The following is a 20,343-nucleotide window of genomic DNA, read 5'->3' on the forward strand; positions in this document are numbered from 1 at the left end:
TGTGATGTCCCTCTGCTGTACCATCTTGCCTTAGAGCCATGTGATAGTGGAGGTTTACACACTGTGAGTTGAAATAAATCTTTCCTTCTTTAACTTGTAGCTGTTGAGTATTTTATTCCAGCAACAAGAAAAGTAACTAAGACAACAATCATAAAGTGCTTAACCTAACTAATAATCAAGGAAATATGCACTGTATCAAAGTGATAACTATTATTTTCCCATCAGAAACGCATTTTAAAAAGTGAGAGTATCAAGTGTTAGTGAGTTTCCAGGGCAAGTACAATCTCTACAATAAGACCCAATAGAGTTGCACAAATGGGAGGGTGAAATTTTAATCCCCAACCCGGAAGCAGCGGCCCGGCCTGGGAGCAGGGCAGGCCACTGTGGACCCCTTCCTCGCAGACCCCCGCCTCCTGCGGACCATCACCCCGGACACCCTGTGCCACGTGGGGGTGCCCTCCCGCCTGGAGCTCCCGCCCCCACCCCACTACCCCGTGTTGCAGCGGGACCTGTACCTGAAGCCCGAGCCCCCTGTCCCGCCCTACACCATGGGCCAGGGGCTGGTGCCCAGCGAGCTCCATCACACCCCTCAGCCACAGATGCTACACCAGCTGCTGCAGCATGGAGCCGAGTGAGGCTGGGGCCGGGGCTGGGGCAGCCAGAGGGCGGGGCTGGCGGGCGATGGACAAACTGAGGTCCGAGGGGAGAGCTGGGAACGAGGCAGAGCCAGGCCTTGCCCTGGGCCCCAGTGGCTGCACCTGCCAGGTGGCTCTCATCTGTTTTTCTGTTGAAATTTCATCATTGATCTGGGTGCGTCGGTGCATGTCTACCATCCCAGCACACGGAATTCGAGGCCAGCTTGGGCCACATAGCAAGACCCTGTCTCAAAAATACCATGAAGAAAAATACTTTTTCATGGATGTTGTTCAAGGAAAAATGCTGCTGGCAAAGCCCTTTTTAGACAGAAGGGAGGGGAGCCACACAGGCCCCTGAGACCCCAGCCTCTGTGGCTGTTTCTGATCCAAGCACCACCACAGCACCCTAAGGAAGGGCACCCGGTGTCGGGGCCCTGGGAAGGGGTGACAGACAGCGTGGTGGCCCAGAGGGGGCGGTCCTCCAGGCCCGAGAGCTGGGCCCATGGCACACACCTGTCCCCCCAGGCTCCCCACACACCCCTCCAAGAAGAGGAAGCACTCCGAGTCTCCCCCCAACACCCTCAGCGCCCAGATGTTGAACGGCATGATCAAGCAGGAGCCTGGGACCGGGCCGGCGCTGCCCCCACACCCCACCCGGGCCCCATCCCCGTCCTGGCCCCCGTAGGGCCCACTGGCCCCCGCAGGGCCCACTGTCCCCCGGCCCCAGTTCCCTGCCCCTCAGCATCACCCGGGCACAGACCCCGCCTTGGCACCCTCCCGGGGCGCCCTCCCCAGGTACTTAGCCGGTCAGCCCTGGGGTAGGGAGCAGCTGAACCCCGGCGACATGGATGCCCCCCACAGGTCTCCTGCAGGACAGCGACAGCCTCAGTGGCTCCTACCTGGACCCCAACTACCAGTCCATCAAGTGGCAGCCCCACCAGCAGAACAAGTGGGCCACCCTGTACGATGCCAACTACAAGGAGCTGTGAGTCACCCCTGCCCCCCGTGTTCTAGAGCAGGGAGCACCCCTCCTGCTGCAGAGCTGGGACCCTCAGGCCCCGGGGAGGCACTGTGTACCTGAGGGCCTGCCCAGATCAGGAGGAAGTGGCCCGGTGCATGCGGGCTCCTCCTCGCTCCCCTCCCCTCCCCTCCTCCTCCCCTGCATTCCAGGAAGATGGTGAAGCCCAGGGCTCTGGGACCTGCCCACAGCCTGGTCCCTGCCAGGAGGAGGGCGGGGAGCATTGGCAGAGATTTTTCTGGGGCATTCCTGGCCCTGCACCAACACCCAGGCTGTGGGTGGACCACTCCCCTGCTCCCCAGAGGGCCCGATGGTGAGAGGGTGCTGGCCTCTGTCCCTTTGAACAGTGCCCCACCTGGGCAAGGTGGCCTCCTACAGTAGAGCACCCTGGGCCGTGGGATTCCCAGCCAGAAGTCCCCAGGGCCAGGCAGGGGTCCAGCTGCTGCACCAGTTGAGGTGTCCCTCGAAGTAGGGCCAGGGTGAGGGCAGGTCCTGGGAGCCCCTCCTCCGGCCAGCCCGCCACCCAGGCCCAGGGCTGGGAGCCAGGGAACTGAGTCCTCAGGGTCGCCCACTTCCTTGCTGTCCTGCTATGGGCGACGGGTGAGCTAGGCCAGGCCTCCTGACCGAGCAGAAAGTGTGCGCCCTGCCCACTATGTGTGGCTGTGACCAGAGGAGGCACCTTTGTGCCAGGGGACTGCGAGGGTGACCAGGGCAGAAACCAGTAGTTGCTGTCTGTACTGCCACCTAGAGTTCCCCTGAAGGAGCCAGCTCAGGGCTGGGGCAGAGAGCCCAAAACGCCCTCCCTGCCGGGGTAGGAGTGGGGGGTTGGGCCCGTGGGAGCCCGTGCCTGGTCCCACTGTTCCCATGGCAACTGGCTGTCAGGCCGGTGAGGCTCTGCAGATGTAGCCCCCAGCCCACTCCCCTCCCAGGCACAGTGGGGGGTCCCTCCCTGGGGGCCTCGGGGCCCCCCCACATCCTGTCACCAGCCGTGTAAAGCATGTGTGGGCACCTCTGACCTGCCAGCCCCTCACTGCAGAAGGCTTTTGGGCTACAGCATAGGGCACATGGTCCAGGACCCATGAACACCATCACTGCCCCAGGCCCATGCTCACCTACCGCGTGGACGCCGACAAGGGCTTCAACTTCTCCGTGGGTGATGACGCCTTCGTGTGCCAGAAGAAGAATCACTTCCAGGTCACGGTGTACATCGGCATGCTGGGCGAGCCCAAGTTTGTGAAGACGCCTGAGGGCCTCAAGCCGCTCGACTGCTTCTACCTGAAGCTGCATGGGGTGAAGGTAGGCGTGATGCTGGGCAGGGGCAGGACGGCCTGCTGGGGACCCCTCCGTCTCCTCCTCCTACCTCCTGGCCCCCACGTCCCAGCACCTGCTCTCGCCTGGCCCTTCTGGAGCCTCTCCCTGCGACATCCCTCCCGTCCTCAGTCCCCATCTGTGACACAGGAGGCCACAGCCTGCTACCTCCTTCTGAGGCCCTGGTGCCCTCCTGGCACAGCCACAGCTTCTAGAGGGGCCTGGGCCTCCTGTACTCCGGCCTACCTGGCACCACACCCCAACCCCTTGGGTCCCTTCATAGCCCCTTGTGAGGCTCCGTAGCCCTGTGACAGAGGGGCTGCGCACGGGCAGGGTGGCACCCCAGTCCCAGTGGGTCTCCTCTGGAAGGCAGCCCCAGGGTGTGGACGTGGGGTACAGGCTGGGGTTTCAGCGCCGGTGGGGAGGCAGGTGGGCACCTGGCTGAGCCCCTCCCTGCGCCCCCAGCTGGAGGCCTTGAATCAGTGCATCAACATCGAGCAGTCCCAGTCTGACCGCAGCAAGCGGCCCTTCAACCCCGTCACGTGAGTCCCGCATTGGGACGGCGGCACCCCGGGGAAGAGCAGCGACCGATGGCCTGGCTGGGCAGCCTCCATCCCTGCCCTAAGCAGCTGCCGCTCTGCAGGGTCAGTCTGCCGCCCGAGCAGGTCACCAAGGTGACCGTGGGGCGCCTGCACTTCAGCGAGACCACAGCCAACAACATGCGCAAAAAGGGCAAGCCCAACCCCGACCAGAGGTGAGGAGAGTGGCAGCGGCAGTGGTGCTGCGTGGACGTGGCGTCCTGCCCTCGGTGCCCCCAGTGTCCTAGCCCTGTCTGTCCAGGTACTTCATGCTGGTGGTGGCGCTCCAGGCGCACGCGCAGAACCAGAGCTACACGCTGGCCGCGCAGATCTCCGAGCGCATCATAGTGCGGGTGAGGCGCCCCGCCCCTGGGGCTGCTGGCGGTGTCTCCTCAAGGCGGAGCCGCACAGGGGGAGGAGACCAAGCCCGGGGGTGGCAGGACGCCTCCGCCGGGCGGGGGTGAGGAGCCTGGCGGGCCCGGAGAAGCGACTTGGGGCTCCCCCTTCCCAGGGCCTTGCAGGTCCCCGTCTCCCAGGACTGACCCAGCTGGACTTGACCTAGGCTTCCAACCCAGGCCAGTTTGAGAGCGACAGCGACGTGCTGTGGCAGAGGGCGCAGGTGCCCGACACCGTCTTCCACCACGGCCGCGTGGGCATCAACACCGACCGGCCGGACGAGGCGCTGGTGGTGCACGGCAACGTCAAGGTCATGGGCTCGCTGCTGCACCCCTCGGACCTGCGCGCCAAGGAGCACGTGCAGGAGGTGGGCGGGGTGGGGAGGCAGAAGGGGCCGGGAGGCAGGGGCTCCGTCTACCTGGCCCGGTCTGCTTGCGCTGCGGGCTCAGGCTGGCACTGGCCGTCGCGAAGGTGGACACCACGGAGCAGCTGAAGAGGATCTCGCGCATGCGGCTGGGGCGCTACCGCTACAAGCCGGAGTTTGCTGCCAGCGCGGGCATTGAGGCCGCGGCGCCCGAGACTGGTAGGGGCCCTGGCACCCTGCGCCCAGGAGCTCCCCCTCTGGCCTGGGACCAGGAGTCCTACTCCTGGCCCCCACCGGTGTGAGCCCCATTTTTTGGGAACCTGCCCTTTCCCCATTTACTCGCATTTCCCACGCCCCACACCCCGTGTCCCAGTGAACACCAGCCTGAGGGGCCCACCCCCCCACCCGCTCCGCAGGTGTCATCGCCCAGGAGGTGAAGGAGATCCTGCCCGAGGCCGTGAAGGACACAGGGGACATGGTCTTTGCCAACGGGAGGACCGTGGAGAACTTCCTGGTGGTGAACAAGGTGGGCGGCCCCAGCCCAGGAGGTCCTTGGTCCTCCCGCAGCCTGCAGGGCGCCTGGGAGGGCAGTGGGTGCTGATGTTCGCGCCCGCAGGAGCGCATCTTCATGGAGAACGTGGGCGCCGTGAAGGAGCTGTGCAAGCTCACAGACAACCTGGAGACGCGCATTGGCGAGCTGGAGCGCTGGAGCCACCAGCTGGCCACGCTGCGGCGCCTGGACAGCCTCAAGTCCACCGGCAGTGCAGGCGCTCTCAGGTGGGCACGGGGCGGGAGGGCAGGCGTAAGCAAGGTGAGCGGTGGGCCGGGGCCACTTTGCCCAGGACTGGGGTCCCCCAGGTGCCTCAGTGTCCCTCTCCGCTCCTCCCTCCCCCCTCTCAGCCGGCCTCAGTGGTCCCTGACCAGGCCTGTGTCAGCCAGCGCTTCCTGCAGGGAACCATCATTGCCCTGGTGGTGGTCATGGCCTTCAGGTGACACCCTGGGGGCCCGGGGGTGCGGCGTGGGAGGTGACGTGGCCATGGTCTCCAGGGATGGGGCTGGGCCTGTGCCGACCCCTGGGGGTGCTGGCCCGTGGCTCTGGCTCTGACAGTTACCTGTCCCTGGCTGCCAGCGTGGTATCAATGTCCACACTGTACGTGCTGAGCCTGCATGCCGAGGAGGACCTGGTGGACACTGATGGGTACGTCTGGGACCGGGCTGGGTTCTCGTGCTGGGCCCCACGGAGGCAGCTGTCCCAGGTCCCTGGGTTTGTTGGGCTGGCTCAGGAAGGAGCCAAGGCAGGACCTGGCCGTCACCACCACACCCCGTTCCCAGGCCACCTCTGTCTCCTCTGCTCCCTGTGCCTGTCGCCCCTTGGCCTCTCGTACTTGGCTCTCTCGCCGTGTCCCGTCCTGTCTCCCGGCCCTGCTCCAGCCCCAGCGTGCTCGGGGTAGTGAGGCAACCTGCAGCCCTTTTCCCATCTCCTCCCACGCCCTCCTCCTCCTGTCTTCCCAGGCCCCAGCCCTGAGCTCACCCGCCTTTCCCAGCAGGTCCAGCCAGAGCTTTGGGACTACGAAGCTCCGCCAGTTGCCTGTGACCACAGGGCTGCCCGGCATGCAGCCCTCTCTGCTGCTAGGTACATGCTGGGCTGGGCCGGTGGGAGGGGAGGTACAGGGGCTGTGTTCTGGGCTTATGCAGATCCCCCTTCCTCAGTGACCCCAGTACCAGCTGTCCGAACTCTGGACCTGTGCTCCAGCCACCCCTGCCCTGTCGTCTGCTGTGCCACCCCCAGCCCTGCCTCTGGCTTTCATCTCAGCCCTAGCCCTACCCCTGCTACCAACCACTCAGGTACGGGCCAGCCCTGGGTGGGGGATGGCACAGAGGAGGGCCTAGATCTGTGGGTGCGGGGTCTCAGGCCCAGAGTAAGGACCACAGGAAGCCTAGGGAGCCACCCCAGGGACCAAGGGATAGTCGGGCTTGCCAAGCCTTAGGCAATGAGACATGGCACTAGTGCCCTCTCACGTGCCCTGGTCCTGCCCACAGGCCCCAGCCAGGCAGCCCTGCTGCCAGTCACGAGCATCAGAGCCAAGTCTTGGGGTATCTCAGCCAACGGCATCGGTCGCACCAAGCACCCTAAAGGCATGGAGCCTGCGGCCAGCCCTGCAGTCCCCTTCCCTGGGGGGCCAAGCAAGGCCAAGAACAGCCCCAGCCTTGGGCTCCACGGCCGGGCCCGCCGCAGGGTCCCAGCACTCAGCCCCCCTGGGACCCAGGGCCAGCCAGGTACTGGCCTCCCCAACACGCCCACTGCGGCCCACTCACACACACCTGGCACAGGGCAGCTGCAGTGGATGTGGAGCGTGCAGCGAAGGTCATTGTAGTTCACCCCCAGGGCCCCACAAACCTGCTGGCCCCACCATCCGGATGAGGACGGGGAGACTTCAGGGAAGGGTCTGTCCAGGGTGAGAAAGGCACTGCATAGGATTCGCCAGCTCTTTAACCTCAAACCTTTGGAGTTTTCAATTTTTATAATTTATTTTGTTTTTGTAGTACGGCAGATTCCCTTTTTTATGTCTTAATGGGGTCTCAGTAAATCACTACATTGCCCAGGCTGGGCTGGAACTTGCAACCCTCCTGCCTCAGCCTCCTGTGGACCACCATGCCCAGTCTTCTGAGAACCTGTAATTGCAGAGGTTCTTGAGCTGGGCTCTGGAGGTGCCCAGGAGCTGTCCTGGGTATGTAGGCCAGCAACCCTGCACTGAGACGTGAGCCTCTCCACTTCCACTAGTGAATTGTGTGGCTTCAAGAGCAGAAAGGCTCGGAAATGGTGCCTCACAGAGGCTGAAGTTCCAAGTGACAGGAACCGGGATGGGGCTCACCCTGCAGCGCTTCCTGGGCCAGGGCCTACAGGCAGCTTAGACGGATGCCACTGCCCCCAGCCAGCTCGCCAGTGGTGATGAGGACCTAAGGGACAGGACGGGGGGGGTGGCTTCAGAGCACACGTGGGACCAACCGTGGGAAGGACACCATCCAGCTCGTCCTGGTCTGGCACCCACCCCTGGCTGTCAGTGCGCCCTTGGCCTTTGGGCTCTGGGCCCATCCCAGGTCACAGGACAGACCTGTCCCCCACCAGCGTGCTGGGGCCTGCATGGGGGAGCTCCACAGTGGCTCTCAGGTGGGGACAGCCACAGCTGTCAATGCTCCCTGTGTGGTGACCACAGCTGCTGCTTGGGGTGTTCTGGTTCTGCAGAGGTGCAGATCTCAGGTTCCCTGGACTGCTGGAAAGGGGTGCGGTGCAATCCTGGCCAATGAAACAGCCCCACTGAGGGACACTGGGAGCCCGGCAGGAGGCTGCCGCCCTCTGTCCCACCTCACTGCCCTCGCCCAGCCCCAACAGCCTCTCTTCCTGCAGACCCAGTGCCCTCCCTGACCTCCATCCAGGTGCTGGAGACCATGATGCCCATCACCTCCCAGTACTGCGCCCCCGCAGATGCCTGCAGGTGGGTCTCGGCGGGAGGAGCACCCCAGGCAGGGCAGCCCCTGCCAGGCCGTGCTGAGCCACCCTCTGCCCTGCAGGCCTGGGAACTTCACCTACCACATCCCGGTGAGCAGCCGCACCCCACTACACCTCAGCCTGACCCTGCAGATGAAGTGAGCACGTGTGTGCCGGGTGGGGTGGGGCGGGCCAGGCAAGGACTGTGCCTCACTGCCTCTTCCCCAGCTCCTCCGCCCCGGTGTCCGTGGTGCTGTGCAGCCTGTCGGCAGCGGCGGAGCCGTGTGAGGAGGGGGGTGTCCCGCAGAACGCCCGTACCCCTTGGGACACCCAGGTAGGACCAGCAGGGCCAAACCTTCCCTGGACAGCTCCCGAGCAGGTGCAGAGTGGGTCTGGCACAGTGCGCTGGTGCCTCTGCTGCACAGGTCAGGCCAGGCAGGTGGCCTGAGCATGCAGAGCCCTGGGCCGCAGCTCTGGTCCCGTCCGGCTCACTGGTCAGGCCTGCACACCGGGGCCGACAGCCTTGTGAGCCCCTGCCCACGTGCTGTCTGCTCGGCAAGGGCCTTGCTCCTGCTGGTGGGACAGAGGTGGGGATACAGGTTTCGACCCCCAATGGCAGCATCTTCAAGGGAGAAGAGCTGTGTGGAAAGCAGAGGGAGCGGGCGAGGGCAGTGATGGCAGGAATAGCACCCAAGGTAGAGGGACAGTGGGAGGCTGGCACGCTGACCCGAGTGCCACCAGGGAGGGTGTGTCTGGCAGACCTGGGCTGGCGCCCCAGCTCCCCACACTGTGTGCCTTGGGCCAGTAGCTGTTTCCTCACTGTAACAGGGAGCAGCCCACATGCCCAGAGCCAGGTGCAAGATGGTCTGGGCATTGTACGGAGGGAAGGCAGCCGCCACGGCACCCACCTCTGAACAGGGCTGCTGTGGCTCTGGTGGCCTAGGTGTGGCAGGGGTGATGCGGCTGCTGACCCGACACCCTTCTCTGCAGGGTACCTCCCACCAGTGGCCCATCGCTGTCCTGTCCACCCGCGAATTCACCTACCACTTCCGGGTGGCACTGCTGGTGAGTGTAGGCTCTTCCTGTGCCCAGGGCACAGGCTCCACCTCTGCAGGGGCTGGAGGGGCGCAGGGCTCTTGCAGCGTCTTGGCAGCGGTGTCGCTGCCTGCGGTCCTGAGCCATCTCACTGCCCTCCCCCAGGGTCAGGCCAACTGCAGCTGGGAGGCCCGGCCAGCCACAGACTACTACTTCCACTTCTACCGCCTGTGTCCCTGAGCGGCGGCGGTGGCCACGCGGGGACCCGGGCCTGGCCCTCCTCGCTGGATGCAGTGTTACACTGGGGCCAAGTGCTGGTGATGGCTCACAGCCTCGCAGGGACAGGACCGGAGACAGGCGTCTTCCTTCACACTGGAGCTGCTGGCCTGCCTGCTACCCCCAACCATGGCAGCCTCGGAGCCGCACTGACCTCTGCGGAGAAATCCTGGGGTCTGGGCAGCACTGGCCCCGGTCCTCGGAGACTCTCGGCGGGGACTCTCCTCCCCACGGTGTGACTGTTACGCTGGACCTGGCCCGAGTCAGCCCTGGACGGCTGGCGCCTGTTCCTCATGCCACCCTCGGCCCGCAAGCCTGACCAGGCCAGGCAGCCTGGGCCGCCGTGAAGGGACTCAGCACACTGCCGACCCCACCTTCTGAGCAGAGGGGCAGGCTTCCCTGCAGTGGTGGGACGGCCGGGGCCAGCCGCTGGGGGACCCCTGCCCCTGCTCCCTTGGAGCTCAGAGCCCAGCGTACTTCCAGCCCGTTTTTCAGCTCCCCCAGACCGATGGTGCCTAGTAGAGGTGGGAGTGGGTCAGGTTCTACTACGTGCCAGTGGTGCCTGGAGCACCTAGCCCTGCCCCACGCTGTCCTGAGCAGTGCTTCGCAGGGCAGCCTCTCTATTAAGGCCCATACCACGAGCGGGGCCCCTTCTCTGGCCCTGAGCACTTCCCCGGGGGTGGGGTGCGGGCCCCACTCTCATCCTGACAGATCTGAGCCCGGTGGAGGGTGCTCCTGTCCTGCCTAACCCTCCAGGGAAGCCACCCTGACAGGGCCTTACAGGGGCTGGGGGTGGGGGAGATTGGGCTCTCTGTGTATGCCGGGGCCCTTCAGCCCTTAACTGGAAAATGACCCTTCTCTGCCCCTGGATCCCTTCAGCAGCTCCTACTGCCTGAGGGGTGAACACTGGACCAAAGGTACCCTGGCCCTGGGTACAGAAGGGGTGGGCCAAGGTGGGTGCTCTCCCCTACACATGCCCCAGTACCCGTCCTGTGGCAGTGGCTAAACGTCCCCCCGCTCCGCTGTACATAGGGCTTCCCCCAGTGGACCCCGCCCACCCACGCCGCAGTCCACACAGTGTCACCCCCACTTAACTCCCATCTTCTCATATTTATCGTGCACCCACCCTGGGCCCACTTGCTCCCTGTCCCCCAAGTTGCCTTTTCTGTTCAAGTAAATATACACATATAAATAAATGTACAAATACTGCTTTGTACCTGAGCTTGCCTCCTGGGCTCTTGAACACTCTGCTGGGAGAAGAGGCACCGTGGGCCAGGCCTCAGACCTCCCGGTTCCGAGAGGCCATACGGGTGCTGGGTGTTACTCACCCTAGCCTCACACTAGCTGTGTCTCCGGCCACCTCCCCTGCCCGTGCTCCTCCTACTGCCTGCCTGGCCACCCGGCTGGGGGCGACTTCAGGCAACTGAGTCTGGCAAGGGGGTCCCACCCAGAAGGTGAGTGCATTATGGACAGGGCTGCCCAGGGCAGAAAGCTCCCAGATGAGTGCACTTTAGTGATGAGAGAAGAGAGCCCAGGCCGCCAGCCCACAGGCCAGCCACACAGCCGAGCTCCAACAGCACAGCCATATGCAGGGCAGCTGAGGAGCAGGAAGGGCGCAGGACAGGACTGTGACACCTGCCTTTATTGTGAGCAGCAGGCGGGAGATTCTAACAGTAAAAAAGTTAATTTACAGAAGCAGGGGTTCGGTGAAGCCACCCAGGGTACCTGAAAGAGGACAGGAGTGTCAGAACCAGATCGAAGCCCCTTCTCCCCACCCTCTCCTCAAGGCCCATGCCGCCAGTGGGGGGCAGGTCAGGTCAGGTCCACAGCACACTTCTGAGGATGTGTCACACGTGGTCATGTGCAGCCAGCTTAGTCTGTAACCCCCCAAGTCACTGGTGTATAACGCCTCCCACTCCCTCCCGAGTGCTCCCCAAAGCCAGAGGGTGGGGCAGCGTGGAAGATGCAGCACTGACAGGCATCATGAAGGCCCTGATCCCCAGGAGGGCAAGGAAGGGACTCCTGTCCAGAGTCCCCTCCACAAGCCTGGGCCCCCGAGGCGGCTGCACCTGGAGGCTGGAGTGTGCCACCCGCCACAGCTCTTACCCACTCATACGTAGATTCCAACCCAGAGCAGGAGGAAGAGGACACCAAAGCCCATGAAGAGCGAGGCCACCAGGGAGATGAGGAGCTCTTTGTAGATGTCCCGCGTGTACTTGGTGGAGGTGACCTCGTAGCTGGGCAGGCTGTTCAGGATTAGCAGGGGGGACTGTGGAGTGCAGGGAGCTGTCCAGGGTCACTCAGGGTAGAAAGGTGTGGGCGGAGGGTTCACCAGCTTGGTGCAGCCGGAAGAGTCTGCGGACACTGCTCCCCACACCACCCCACGGTGCCCTCGGAGAAGTGAGGCCCACTGGGCGCAGGCCACTTGCTGGGACAGAGCTGGACTGGCCCTCAGACCTCCTGACCCTGGGCACGCACTTCCTTACTCCACCTTCCCAACCTTGGCTCCCAGCCCCATCCCCGGCCCCCTGTCTGAAGAGCAAACTGAGCTCACCTGAACTGGAAATCACACCTACGCCTGCCCCTGAGCACTGCCAGCTCCCAATGCAACATACAAAGCTGGCAGGGTGTGGGTACCCAGCACGGTTTCTCCCTCAGTTTCCTACATCACTCACAGCCCACTGGCTGCTCAGAAAAGGATACACGAAGAACCAGGCAGTGAAGAACATGCCAATGGCCAGGAGCACCACGGTCAGATGAGGGAAGACAGCCGGGTTGACGGGGCTGGTGTATCTGCTCATGGCCTCGAGCTCCTAGGGGAGCATGAGGTCACTCACCCAAGAAACACACGATTCCAACCCGGGAGCCACCAGAGCCACCTGTGCTGCTGTGGCTGTCAGGGGCCCACTTCTGCCTGAGAAATGTAGGAATCCTTCAGAACCAACAGCTCGTGATCCACTCTGGGAATGATTATTATAATTATATCTTTAAGAGGTGGCCATTTCCGGAAGGTCAAGTGACAGAGACTGCAACACAGGTGACCAGCAGATCAATGGCCCTTGGCCATCTTCGGAGGCCAAGGACCACTAGGGAAAGGTGAGGAAAGTTGTGGGCTCTGCCCAGGAAAACCACAGAGGAAAAAGCTTGCCTGTTATTTCTGGAGCCCGCAGACCTTATGACTACAGACTGCAAACTCCTAATCCCTGCTGTAGGAGTCCAGACAGGTACCAGACCTCAAATTCCAATCCTGTACCATTTTCACCACACCATTATGGAACCCCAGAGTCTGCAGGTAGAAAACCCTCATCAGTTAAAATTCTGGCTCCACTAAATAATCTGAGCCCAAGTAAAGAGGACACAACGATGTCTATCTCACGGGGTTGATGTGACTTAAGATGATGCATGCTGACACATCTAGTTCAGAGTAAATGCTCAATAGGTATGTTTGTTTCCTTCCTAAGGTCGCAGGGACAATTATGAGCTAATGCCTGTGAGAGAGAGCTGCAAACATCAAGTTCTGGACAAATGTTAACTTTCATTGTCACCCAACAGCCAATGCTCCTGAGATGCAGAACATAACAGCTCTAGAAAAGTAAAGAGACCCCACTGTTCTAAGAGACACTGGAATTCAATCCAGTAAACAATTATGTCCCCCTCGCCCCCCTGGAAGCAATAAAGACAATCACTGCCATTTATAGGGCCTCCATCCGCAGGCCCTGTGTTTGCGCTGGGAACACAAAGATGAATAGGCCTTGTCCCAGAGCCAGCAGCGCGTCAGAAGACGGGCACTGGGAGGCGTGGCCGATGACAAAGCCCACCACACGTGGCGAGGGGTCTGCACGGAGCACCGGAGGCCCCGGGCCTGCGAACCCCCAGGGCTTCACCGGGAAGTGACATTTGCCCAGGGCCTCGTGGGTGGGTACTTCGGGAGCGGGGGACAACTTTCTAGACAGTGACAACAGGAGATGGAGCTGCAAGAGCTCGCGCAGGTGTTCACTGCCCCCACCGCAACGGGAACCCGGGCGCTTCCGCCCTCCGCCCAAGGAGCCCAAGGCAAGGGCGTTCCTTGCCCGCCAGCTCCAGCCGGATCCCGGGAGCGCCCGGCCTCTGCAAGAGAACGCAGCGTGGGGCGCCGCCTCCTCGCATCCCCGGGGTAGTGCCCCAGCCCTCTCACCATTTCGCCCGCACAGGCTGAGCCACCGCTCGCAACCGGAAGAACACGTCGGCAGGAGCTTGCGCCTCGCGCGCCGGAAGAGGAAAGGCCCGCGCGAGGGGCATTCTGGGACTTGTAGTCCAGCTGCGACGGGGGGGGTGTTATAGGAGAGCTGGGCTTGCGGGGACCGAATATGGGCGAGGTGGGGACACGAGGGGCCGATGGGTGGATGAGGGTCTTTAGTGTATCCTTTGATCCAGCAGGCCCGCATGCCGGGAGAGCTCTGAACCGGGGTACAGGGCTGCACTACATTTCCCGGGAGGCTGTGCGTGACAGCCGCGTCACGTGACGCGAGCGCGGGCTTTGGAAGGCGGTGAAGAGTGAGCGGCGGCTAGAGGGAACTGCAGCCGGGCTCAGAGGCGAGGGGCTTGGCACTACCTCGGCGCTACCGGACCAGAGCTGGCGGCGGAGGCGCAGGTGAGACCCCCAGGACGGGGTCGTCTTCGAGGTGAAGGCGCGCGGCTTCACCACCTGCAGGCCGGCGCCTCCCGCCTGAGACTTGGGCCTCTCTTCCGTGGAGGACTAGGGTCGTAACTCCCGCCTCTTGTGGCGTGAGTTTACTAGAATCGTGTTTGAAACCGCGTGCAGGCCCCGTCTTCCTTCAACGGCCGGGTGTCCCAAGAGCATGAACAGCAGTGCGCAGGGCATCGTCCTCTGCACACGATCTCGCAAAGCAAGGTTGGGGAGCGTTTGCTGAGCACTGGCTTCCTGAGCGGGGACTTTTCTACCTGTTGCCTCCGCTCCCCTTGGCGCGAATGTTGCTAGGCAGGCGTGGTTACCATCCTCGTTTTACAGATGAGCAGACCAAGCTAAAGTGGCTTGAGAACTGCACACAGATGGCTGCAGACATCTAGGATCGGGGCCTAGCCTTGACCACCAAGGCTGTCTGTTCCTGGGGGAGCGAAACAGGTGGGCTGGGGGGGCGGGAGGAGGACATTGATCTTGATCCCATGCGGAGGTGTAGGGACTTAATCAGGAACGGGAAGGTAGCAGTCACTTATTGTTGCTCCAGAAAGAATCTTGTGAGGAAGAGTAGGGACAATTAGAAGCCAGATAGAATATTCCTTAGAGCGGGCAGGAGCCATCCTTGGGCTGACCAGATGCCTTTAAATTGCTCGCTAAACATCGTTTGCTGCAGTACCATGGATTGAATCCAGGGCCTTCACCCTGAGCTACATCCCCAGCCTTTTAAACACTTTTTGGTTTTGAGATAGAGTCTCACTGCGTTGCCCAAGCTGGGTTTAAACTTGTAATAATCCTGCCTCAGCTTCTTGAGTAGCTGGAGTTATAGGCGTGTTACCGTGCCCAGCCTAAACGACTTTTTGTGATAGTTACATATTTCACACATATCAAAATATTAATGATATAAATGTTATTGCCTAGAATACACTTTCTTTTTCAACTTACTTTAGTTTTTTAAAAGATCTGGTCCACCTAAAGAAAACAGTAAATGAATGAAAGTTCAGCTTTAGGTTGGAAGTGACAAAAATTGTGAGGGTAGTTTGGGAAACACTGCCCCAGGGAAGGTTTGACAAGTGGCATACTGGGCCAGGTGACCACAACATACAGGCCTGGAAATCAGGACATGGGGAGGGGGTAGAGCCATGGGTTGCACATTTCAGACTTACTGGTGGAGAGAATTTACAAAGGTGAAGATTTAAAACTCCCAGCAACCATCACCTGCCTGGCAAGTGCAAGATCCCGAGTTCAATCCCCAGTACCAAAAACATAAAACTCCCGGCAACATCCTGATAAAAGTAGGTGCTCTTTATGTGCTAAGGGAGTGCCAAAGGCAGGTTAAAGCAGCGCATCACCCCTGTCCAGATGTCACACTTGCCTTCTCAGAGTTCTCTAGAACAGAGCAGACAGCAGGTACGTTTGGCTAATATTTGCCTGTCCTGTGGCTGGTATTTGCCTGTTCTGCCATTGTGATCTCCAGAGCCCCTGTGCTGAGCCACAACGTCCCTGATGCCATGTCCACTGTAGTCTTTACATGATGGATCATGCCGTTACCTTATCCACAACTTCACAGCCCTCAAGAATACCGTGTTCAGTGTGTAATTCCTTTAAGAATCAGATCCCCTCCCAATACTCAACCTTAGTATCGAGTGAGCAATCCTGAACTGTTTCTTGACATTGAAGGATCTTGTCTTGTTCATCTTTTCATCTTGTTGCGCTGACTTGGTATCTTGGTTAAACAAGAAGTTGACAGGGCTGGGGATTTAGCTCAGTGGCACCGTGCCTGCCTCACCTGCAAGGTCCTGAGATCGATCCCCAATACTAAAACAAAGTTGGTGAGAGAGCACCAACTATAACCCTCACTTTTGCACAAAACTCAACCACTTGCCAGTGAAATTATTTAAATACAGGATGACCAGAAATTGAATATTTTTTATTAATTTTATAACAGAAACTATAAAAACAGCAGTTTTATCAAATTTCTTCAGTATAAGGATCAACTGGTTGAAATGACACTTGCCTCAGTGACCCTTTTACTGTTAGGGACTTAAAGCTTCTCCTTTTCTTGTCTTTGCTTTTTAGCCATGGGAATTCAAGGCCTGGCCAAACTCATTGCTGATGTGGCCCCTGGTGCCATCCGGGAGAACGACATCAAGAGCTACTTTGGCCGCAAGGTGGCCATCGACGCCTCCATGAGCATCTATCAGTTCCTGATTGCCGTTCGCCAGGGTGGAGAGGTGCTGCAGAACGAGGAGGGGGAGACCACCAGCCACCTGATGGGCATGTTCTACCGCACCATCCGCATGATGGAGAACGGCATCAGGCCTGTGTATGTCTTCGACGGCAAACCACCGCAGCTCAAGTCGGGCGAGCTGGCCAAGCGCGGTGAGCGGCGGGCGGAGGCGGAGAAGCAGCTGCAGCAGGCCCAGGCTGCCGGGGCGGAGGAGGAGGTGGAAAAGTTCACCAAGCGGCTGGTGAAGGTCACGAAGCAGCACAACGACGAGTGCAAGCGTCTGCTGAGCCTCATGGGCGTCCCGTACCTCGACGCCCCCAGTGAGGCAGAGGCCAGCTGTGCTGCCCTGGTGAAGGCTGGCAAAGTCTACGCCGCGGCCACCGAGGACATGGACTGCCTCACCTTTGGCAGCCCCGTGCTCATGCGCCACCTGACCGCCAGCGAGGCCAAGAAGCTGCCCATCCAGGAGTTCCACCTGAGCCGCGTCCTGCAGGCCTTGGGCCTGACCCAGCAGCAGTTCGTGGATCTGTGCATCCTGCTGGGCAGCGACTACTGCGAGAGCATCCGGGGCATCGGGCCCAAGCGGGCCGTGGACCTCATCCAGAAGCACAAGAGCATCGAGGAGATTGTGCGGCGGCTCGACCCCAGCAAGTACCCTGTGCCTGAGAACTGGCTGCATAAGGAGGCGCAGCAGCTCTTCCTGGAGCCCGAGGTGCTGGACCCCGAGTCTGTGGAGCTGAAGTGGAGCGAGCCCAATGAGGAGGAGCTGGTGAAGTTCCTGTGCGGAGAGAAGCAGTTCTCCGAGGAGCGCATCCGCAGCGGCGTCCGCCGGCTGAGCAAGAGCCGCCAGGGCAGCACGCAGGGCCGGCTGGACGACTTCTTCAAGGTGACCGGCTCGCTGTCTTCAGCCAAGCGCAAGGAGCCGGAGCCCAAGGGGTCCGTGAAGAAGAAGGCGAAGTCGGGGGCTGCAGGGAAGTTCAGAAGGGGGAAGTAAACCCACCGTGCCCGTGCCCCGAGCGCCTGCCTCTGGTCCCCGCAGAATCTCCGCAGCACTTCCCTTTCCCTGGTGTCGCAGGAAGGTCACGGAGCAGGGCGAGGGACACTGGATCCATCGTTAGTGCCAGTGACAGCAGTGTTAAAGCGGGAAGAGGGAGGGGAGCGGAGGGGACAAGACGGCTGGGAATGACTGGGGGCGAAGGGAGGCTGAGGCAGAGCGTGCCTCCCTTTCTGGCTGAGCCTGGCCTGCTGTAGGAGGGAAGAGCTCCTGAGGGCAGGAGGCCCTGCGCCTGGGAACAAGGCACTGACCACTGGCTGCATGTTGAGGTGAAAATGTGACTGTGCTTGCTGTGTGATGTTAGGAGGAAGTTGGGAGCTCTTGCAGCTGGGATTACACACTGGTGTCTTATGCTGTTTTTGTTTTAAAGATATGAACGGGGAGAAAAATCAATAAAATGGCGAAAGTATCCTGAATGTGGTGTTCTTTGGAAACATTTGAGAAAACCCGTGGTGCTCCAGGTCAGGGATGCTCTCCTTCCCACCCAAGCGAACACGCTGGAATCACACCCTGGGACAGGTGGCCGAGTGGCCACGAGGTGGCGCCAGGCCCTAGAGCCACGGGGTGGACGCCTGGTTCATCTTGCTGTGGGCCAGGGATTCAGCTCCGTGGCACAGTGCCTGCCTGGCCCTGAGTTCGATCCCCGCTACCAAAAAATAAACGAACAACAGGTTTCTGATGTCTTGATGCCCTGGGAGATGGAAACTGTCCCCATGATTTCACCCACACCCTCACCCCCTGCAGTTATTCTGCCAGCATGAGGTGGTACAGCCTGTGTTTAGCACACCCATCACTGCCACTTGAAGCTGAAAATGCCAAGTAGCCATCAAATCAAATGGAAACCATCTGGGAAGGGTAAACAAGATGCACCACTGGTTTCTAAGCCTTTGAACAGCATGCGGTTTTCCAGGTGACACCCCAGGGGGTAGCACTCCTGTGGCTGAGGCAGGAGACTCCCCAGCAAGCCGGACAATGGGAATGGAGTTCTGTTCACTGTCCCTACTCCAGCACTCAATGCACGAAGGAGATTTCTTTAGGGAGAGCAGCACGCTGACCCTCGTGTGACTGCAGTTGAGTCAGCGCCAGCGGAGCGCACGCATGGGTGCGCTTGGTTTCTGACTTGTGAAGCAGAATCACTTTTTCTAGACACCTGTTAATCTGACTGCACAGGCACCATGTGGGGAAACCACCCACAGGTGGGAACAGGGGAGGCATTGTACTCCCAAGGTCCAGGTGGAAGGGACTCGGGCAAGACACGTGAAACCAGGAAAGGCACAGGCAGAGGCAGTGACTGGGAACCAGGTGGGCGAGGGCTGGAGCCACCACCTGGCCTGGGTCATGCGTCTCCTGCTCCTGCTCCTGCTCCGCCTGAGGGTGTAGAAAGCAGCCAGGGAAGCAAGAGCACAGTGAAGGAGCCGGGGCGTGGCACGCGCACGCCCCACACGCCCACTGCGATGACAAACCACACCGTCACACGGTCACTGCTGGACTTCTCAGCTTTACACCACCAGGATGTGGTAACAACACTGGCACACACCAGATCCCGACCTGGGGCCCGATTAGGGGAGACACCCAGGTCTGGACGTGGAGATGAAGAAAAACAGCGGCCGGAGCTGGAGGGGCCGCAGGGCTCTGCCTCAGCCTGGCTCCAGGCGGCCTCTCCTGTGAGCGTGTCCCGAATCCCCCACAGGACCACACAGCAGCGGCGAAGGAACTAAGGCCACAGCAGTTCAGGCCCTGGTGCCCACTGGTGTTCGTGCAGATGGGGCCTGGGGCCAGGGCCAGCTGGTGCCCTAGGCCGGGGATGCCACACAGCTGGGGGCAGGGACAGGAAGAGGTCAGACAGCACCTTCTTTGGAGTGAGGAGTGGTGCCAGGCAACGCTCCTCCCACCCCACCGTCCTCGAGCAGGCTCTGGCAGGGCCATCACGAGAGGCCTGAGCACTGCCAGTGGCGCTGCAGGTTTAGGCAAAGCTCCGGACCCACCCGCCTCAGCACAGGCCCACCCCGAGCGCTACCACCCTGCTGCTGTCAGGCGCCAGCCCCAGCCAACTTGAGCCCTGCTTCTGCCTTCCCAGCAGGCCAGAGGGCCGTGGTCAGGTGGGACAGGCGAATGCAGGATGGCAGGCAGCCTCAGGGCTTCAGAAAGACTCCACAGGCTGCCGAGCCCCTTTCTGGAATGATGAGTTCAACTGGGTTTTTTTGCAAATCAGACTTTAAAACTGACATCCAGTGTTAGTACATTTTTAAGAAGTTACCCTACAAATCCCATCTGGGCTCCACAAGAATCAGACATTGGCACAAAAGCTGACAGAGGACACAGTGACGGCCACAAACACTTGGCCTGTAACCTTCCCATTTCAGACCAGACTCCGGGTGGTTTGTGTACTCCGCTTTGGGTGTTTGTGTCCTGCTGTTCACACCTCTCACACATACTCACTGCTATCTTACTACTCGGAGTTACAAGGTGGGCGGCAAAGGGGAACCACTGGGGCCCCGTTTCTTTGTAGGGGTACGGGCCCAATCACCCCGCCTGCTCACTGGCTGTGGAGCAGGAAGTGCGTCCTGCGCTCCTGCGGGGGTCAGAGGCACAGTAAGAAGAGGTCTCTGACACTGAGACCACGGCTCCCACCGGGCGGATGGATCTCGATTACCGCAGCAGCGCCAGGGTCGGGTAGCAGAGGCTCCAGGACAGCCCTGGCCTCTGCCTGCTGTGCACCCTGGGATGCGCCAGGCTTGCTGGCCAGGGAGCTGATCCCCAGGCGGGAGGCGACCGCTTCCCTAAGCTCTTGGCTGCCATGGCCCTCTGGGGTCTGCTGGAGAGGGGACACGGGGCCAGTGCCCCCTCTCCAACCCTCCTGATCCCCTCTACTCATCACCCACCTGTGTCTACTTAAGTGGAAAAACCACCGCACTTTCCCAGCCCCGCCTGCGCCCCAACCGCCGCTGCACATCCACATCTCGCCCCACTGTGGCCGAGAGGTCCCTTCCTCATCCCTCGGGGCAGGGAGGGGCTGCTGCTACTGGTGAAGGTAGGCGTCCAGCCACAGCTGCCCCGACTCCTTCAGCGAGCTGCAGGGACACGGCAGGCGGTGAGGGACATGGCGAGGGGGCCGGGCCACGCGACCTCCCGCCGGCTCCGCCCACACTCACTGCACGATGTCGGCAAAGGCGGACAGCAGGGGCTTGGACTGATACTGGATGCCGTGCTTGGCGCACAGGGACCGCACCAGCGGCGCCACCTTGTGGTAGTTGTGTCGGGGCATCGTGGGGAAGAGGCTGCGGCGG

General features: G+C 61.1%; 4 protein-coding genes across 8 annotated transcripts in view; 2 read left to right on the top strand and 2 right to left on the bottom strand.

Annotated features, from left to right (window-relative positions):
* The window catches only part of Myrf (myelin regulatory factor), a 17,576-nt gene extending 7,263 nt beyond the window's left edge, over positions 1-10,313 (top strand). The window contains 22 exon segments of the mRNA XM_010633143.1: positions 339-631; positions 1,161-1,308; positions 1,310-1,430; positions 1,497-1,620; positions 2,754-2,949; positions 3,427-3,503; positions 3,605-3,715; positions 3,802-3,892; positions 4,102-4,302; positions 4,407-4,518; positions 4,716-4,825; positions 4,916-5,110; positions 5,167-5,288; positions 5,429-5,497; positions 5,844-5,932; positions 6,010-6,144; positions 6,340-6,576; positions 7,706-7,793; positions 7,870-7,944; positions 8,015-8,120; positions 8,777-8,851; positions 8,987-10,313. Coding sequence (XP_010631445.1) covers positions 339-631; positions 1,161-1,308; positions 1,310-1,430; positions 1,497-1,620; positions 2,754-2,949; positions 3,427-3,503; positions 3,605-3,715; positions 3,802-3,892; positions 4,102-4,302; positions 4,407-4,518; positions 4,716-4,825; positions 4,916-5,110; positions 5,167-5,288; positions 5,429-5,497; positions 5,844-5,932; positions 6,010-6,144; positions 6,340-6,576; positions 7,706-7,793; positions 7,870-7,944; positions 8,015-8,120; positions 8,777-8,851; positions 8,987-9,061 — 2,850 coding nt within the window. The 3' untranslated portion in view covers positions 9,062-10,313.
* Positions 10,314-10,720: 407 nt separating this feature from the next.
* Positions 10,721-13,368, bottom strand: Tmem258 (transmembrane protein 258). Its single transcript, XM_010633026.2, has 4 exons — positions 13,272-13,368; positions 11,801-11,910; positions 11,204-11,334; positions 10,721-10,822 (listed from the first exon to the last, which is right to left on the bottom strand). Exons 1-3 carry the CDS (start codon positions 13,272-13,274, stop codon positions 11,208-11,210), a joined length of 240 nt encoding a protein of 79 aa, XP_010631328.1. The 5' UTR covers positions 13,275-13,368; the 3' UTR covers positions 10,721-10,822; positions 11,204-11,207.
* A 148-nt stretch (positions 13,369-13,516) lies between these two features.
* Positions 13,517-17,020, top strand: Fen1 (flap structure-specific endonuclease 1). 4 transcript variants are annotated; one of them, XM_033756777.1, is made up of 2 exons: positions 13,517-13,669; positions 15,852-17,020. In XM_033756777.1, exon 2 carries the CDS (start codon positions 15,854-15,856, stop codon positions 16,994-16,996), a length of 1,143 nt encoding a protein of 380 aa, XP_033612668.1. In that variant the 5' UTR covers positions 13,517-13,669; positions 15,852-15,853; the 3' UTR covers positions 16,997-17,020. The 4 variants fall into 4 exon arrangements, with proteins under 4 accessions (XP_033612668.1, XP_010631329.1, XP_010631330.1 ...); XM_010633027.3 differs by having other exon boundaries at positions 13,518-13,727; XM_010633028.3 differs by lacking the exon at positions 13,517-13,669 and adding an exon at positions 13,798-13,988.
* Positions 15,845-20,343, bottom strand: part of Fads1 (fatty acid desaturase 1) — a 10,257-nt gene continuing 5,758 nt past the window's right edge. For both annotated transcript variants that reach the window (XM_033756780.1, XM_033756779.1), the window contains 2 exons: positions 20,209-20,334; positions 15,845-20,127 (listed from right to left, as the gene is read on the bottom strand). In XM_033756780.1, coding sequence (XP_033612671.1) covers positions 20,076-20,127; positions 20,209-20,334 — 178 coding nt within the window. In that variant the 3' untranslated portion in view covers positions 15,845-20,075. The remainder of the gene's footprint in view (positions 20,128-20,208; positions 20,335-20,343) is intronic.

Source organism: Fukomys damarensis, unplaced genomic scaffold (assembly GCF_012274545.1).
Source record: "Fukomys damarensis isolate Sample0158 unplaced genomic scaffold, DMR_v1.0_HiC HiC_scaffold_27, whole genome shotgun sequence".
In the NCBI taxonomy this organism is placed as follows: domain Eukaryota; kingdom Metazoa; phylum Chordata; class Mammalia; order Rodentia; family Bathyergidae; genus Fukomys; species Fukomys damarensis.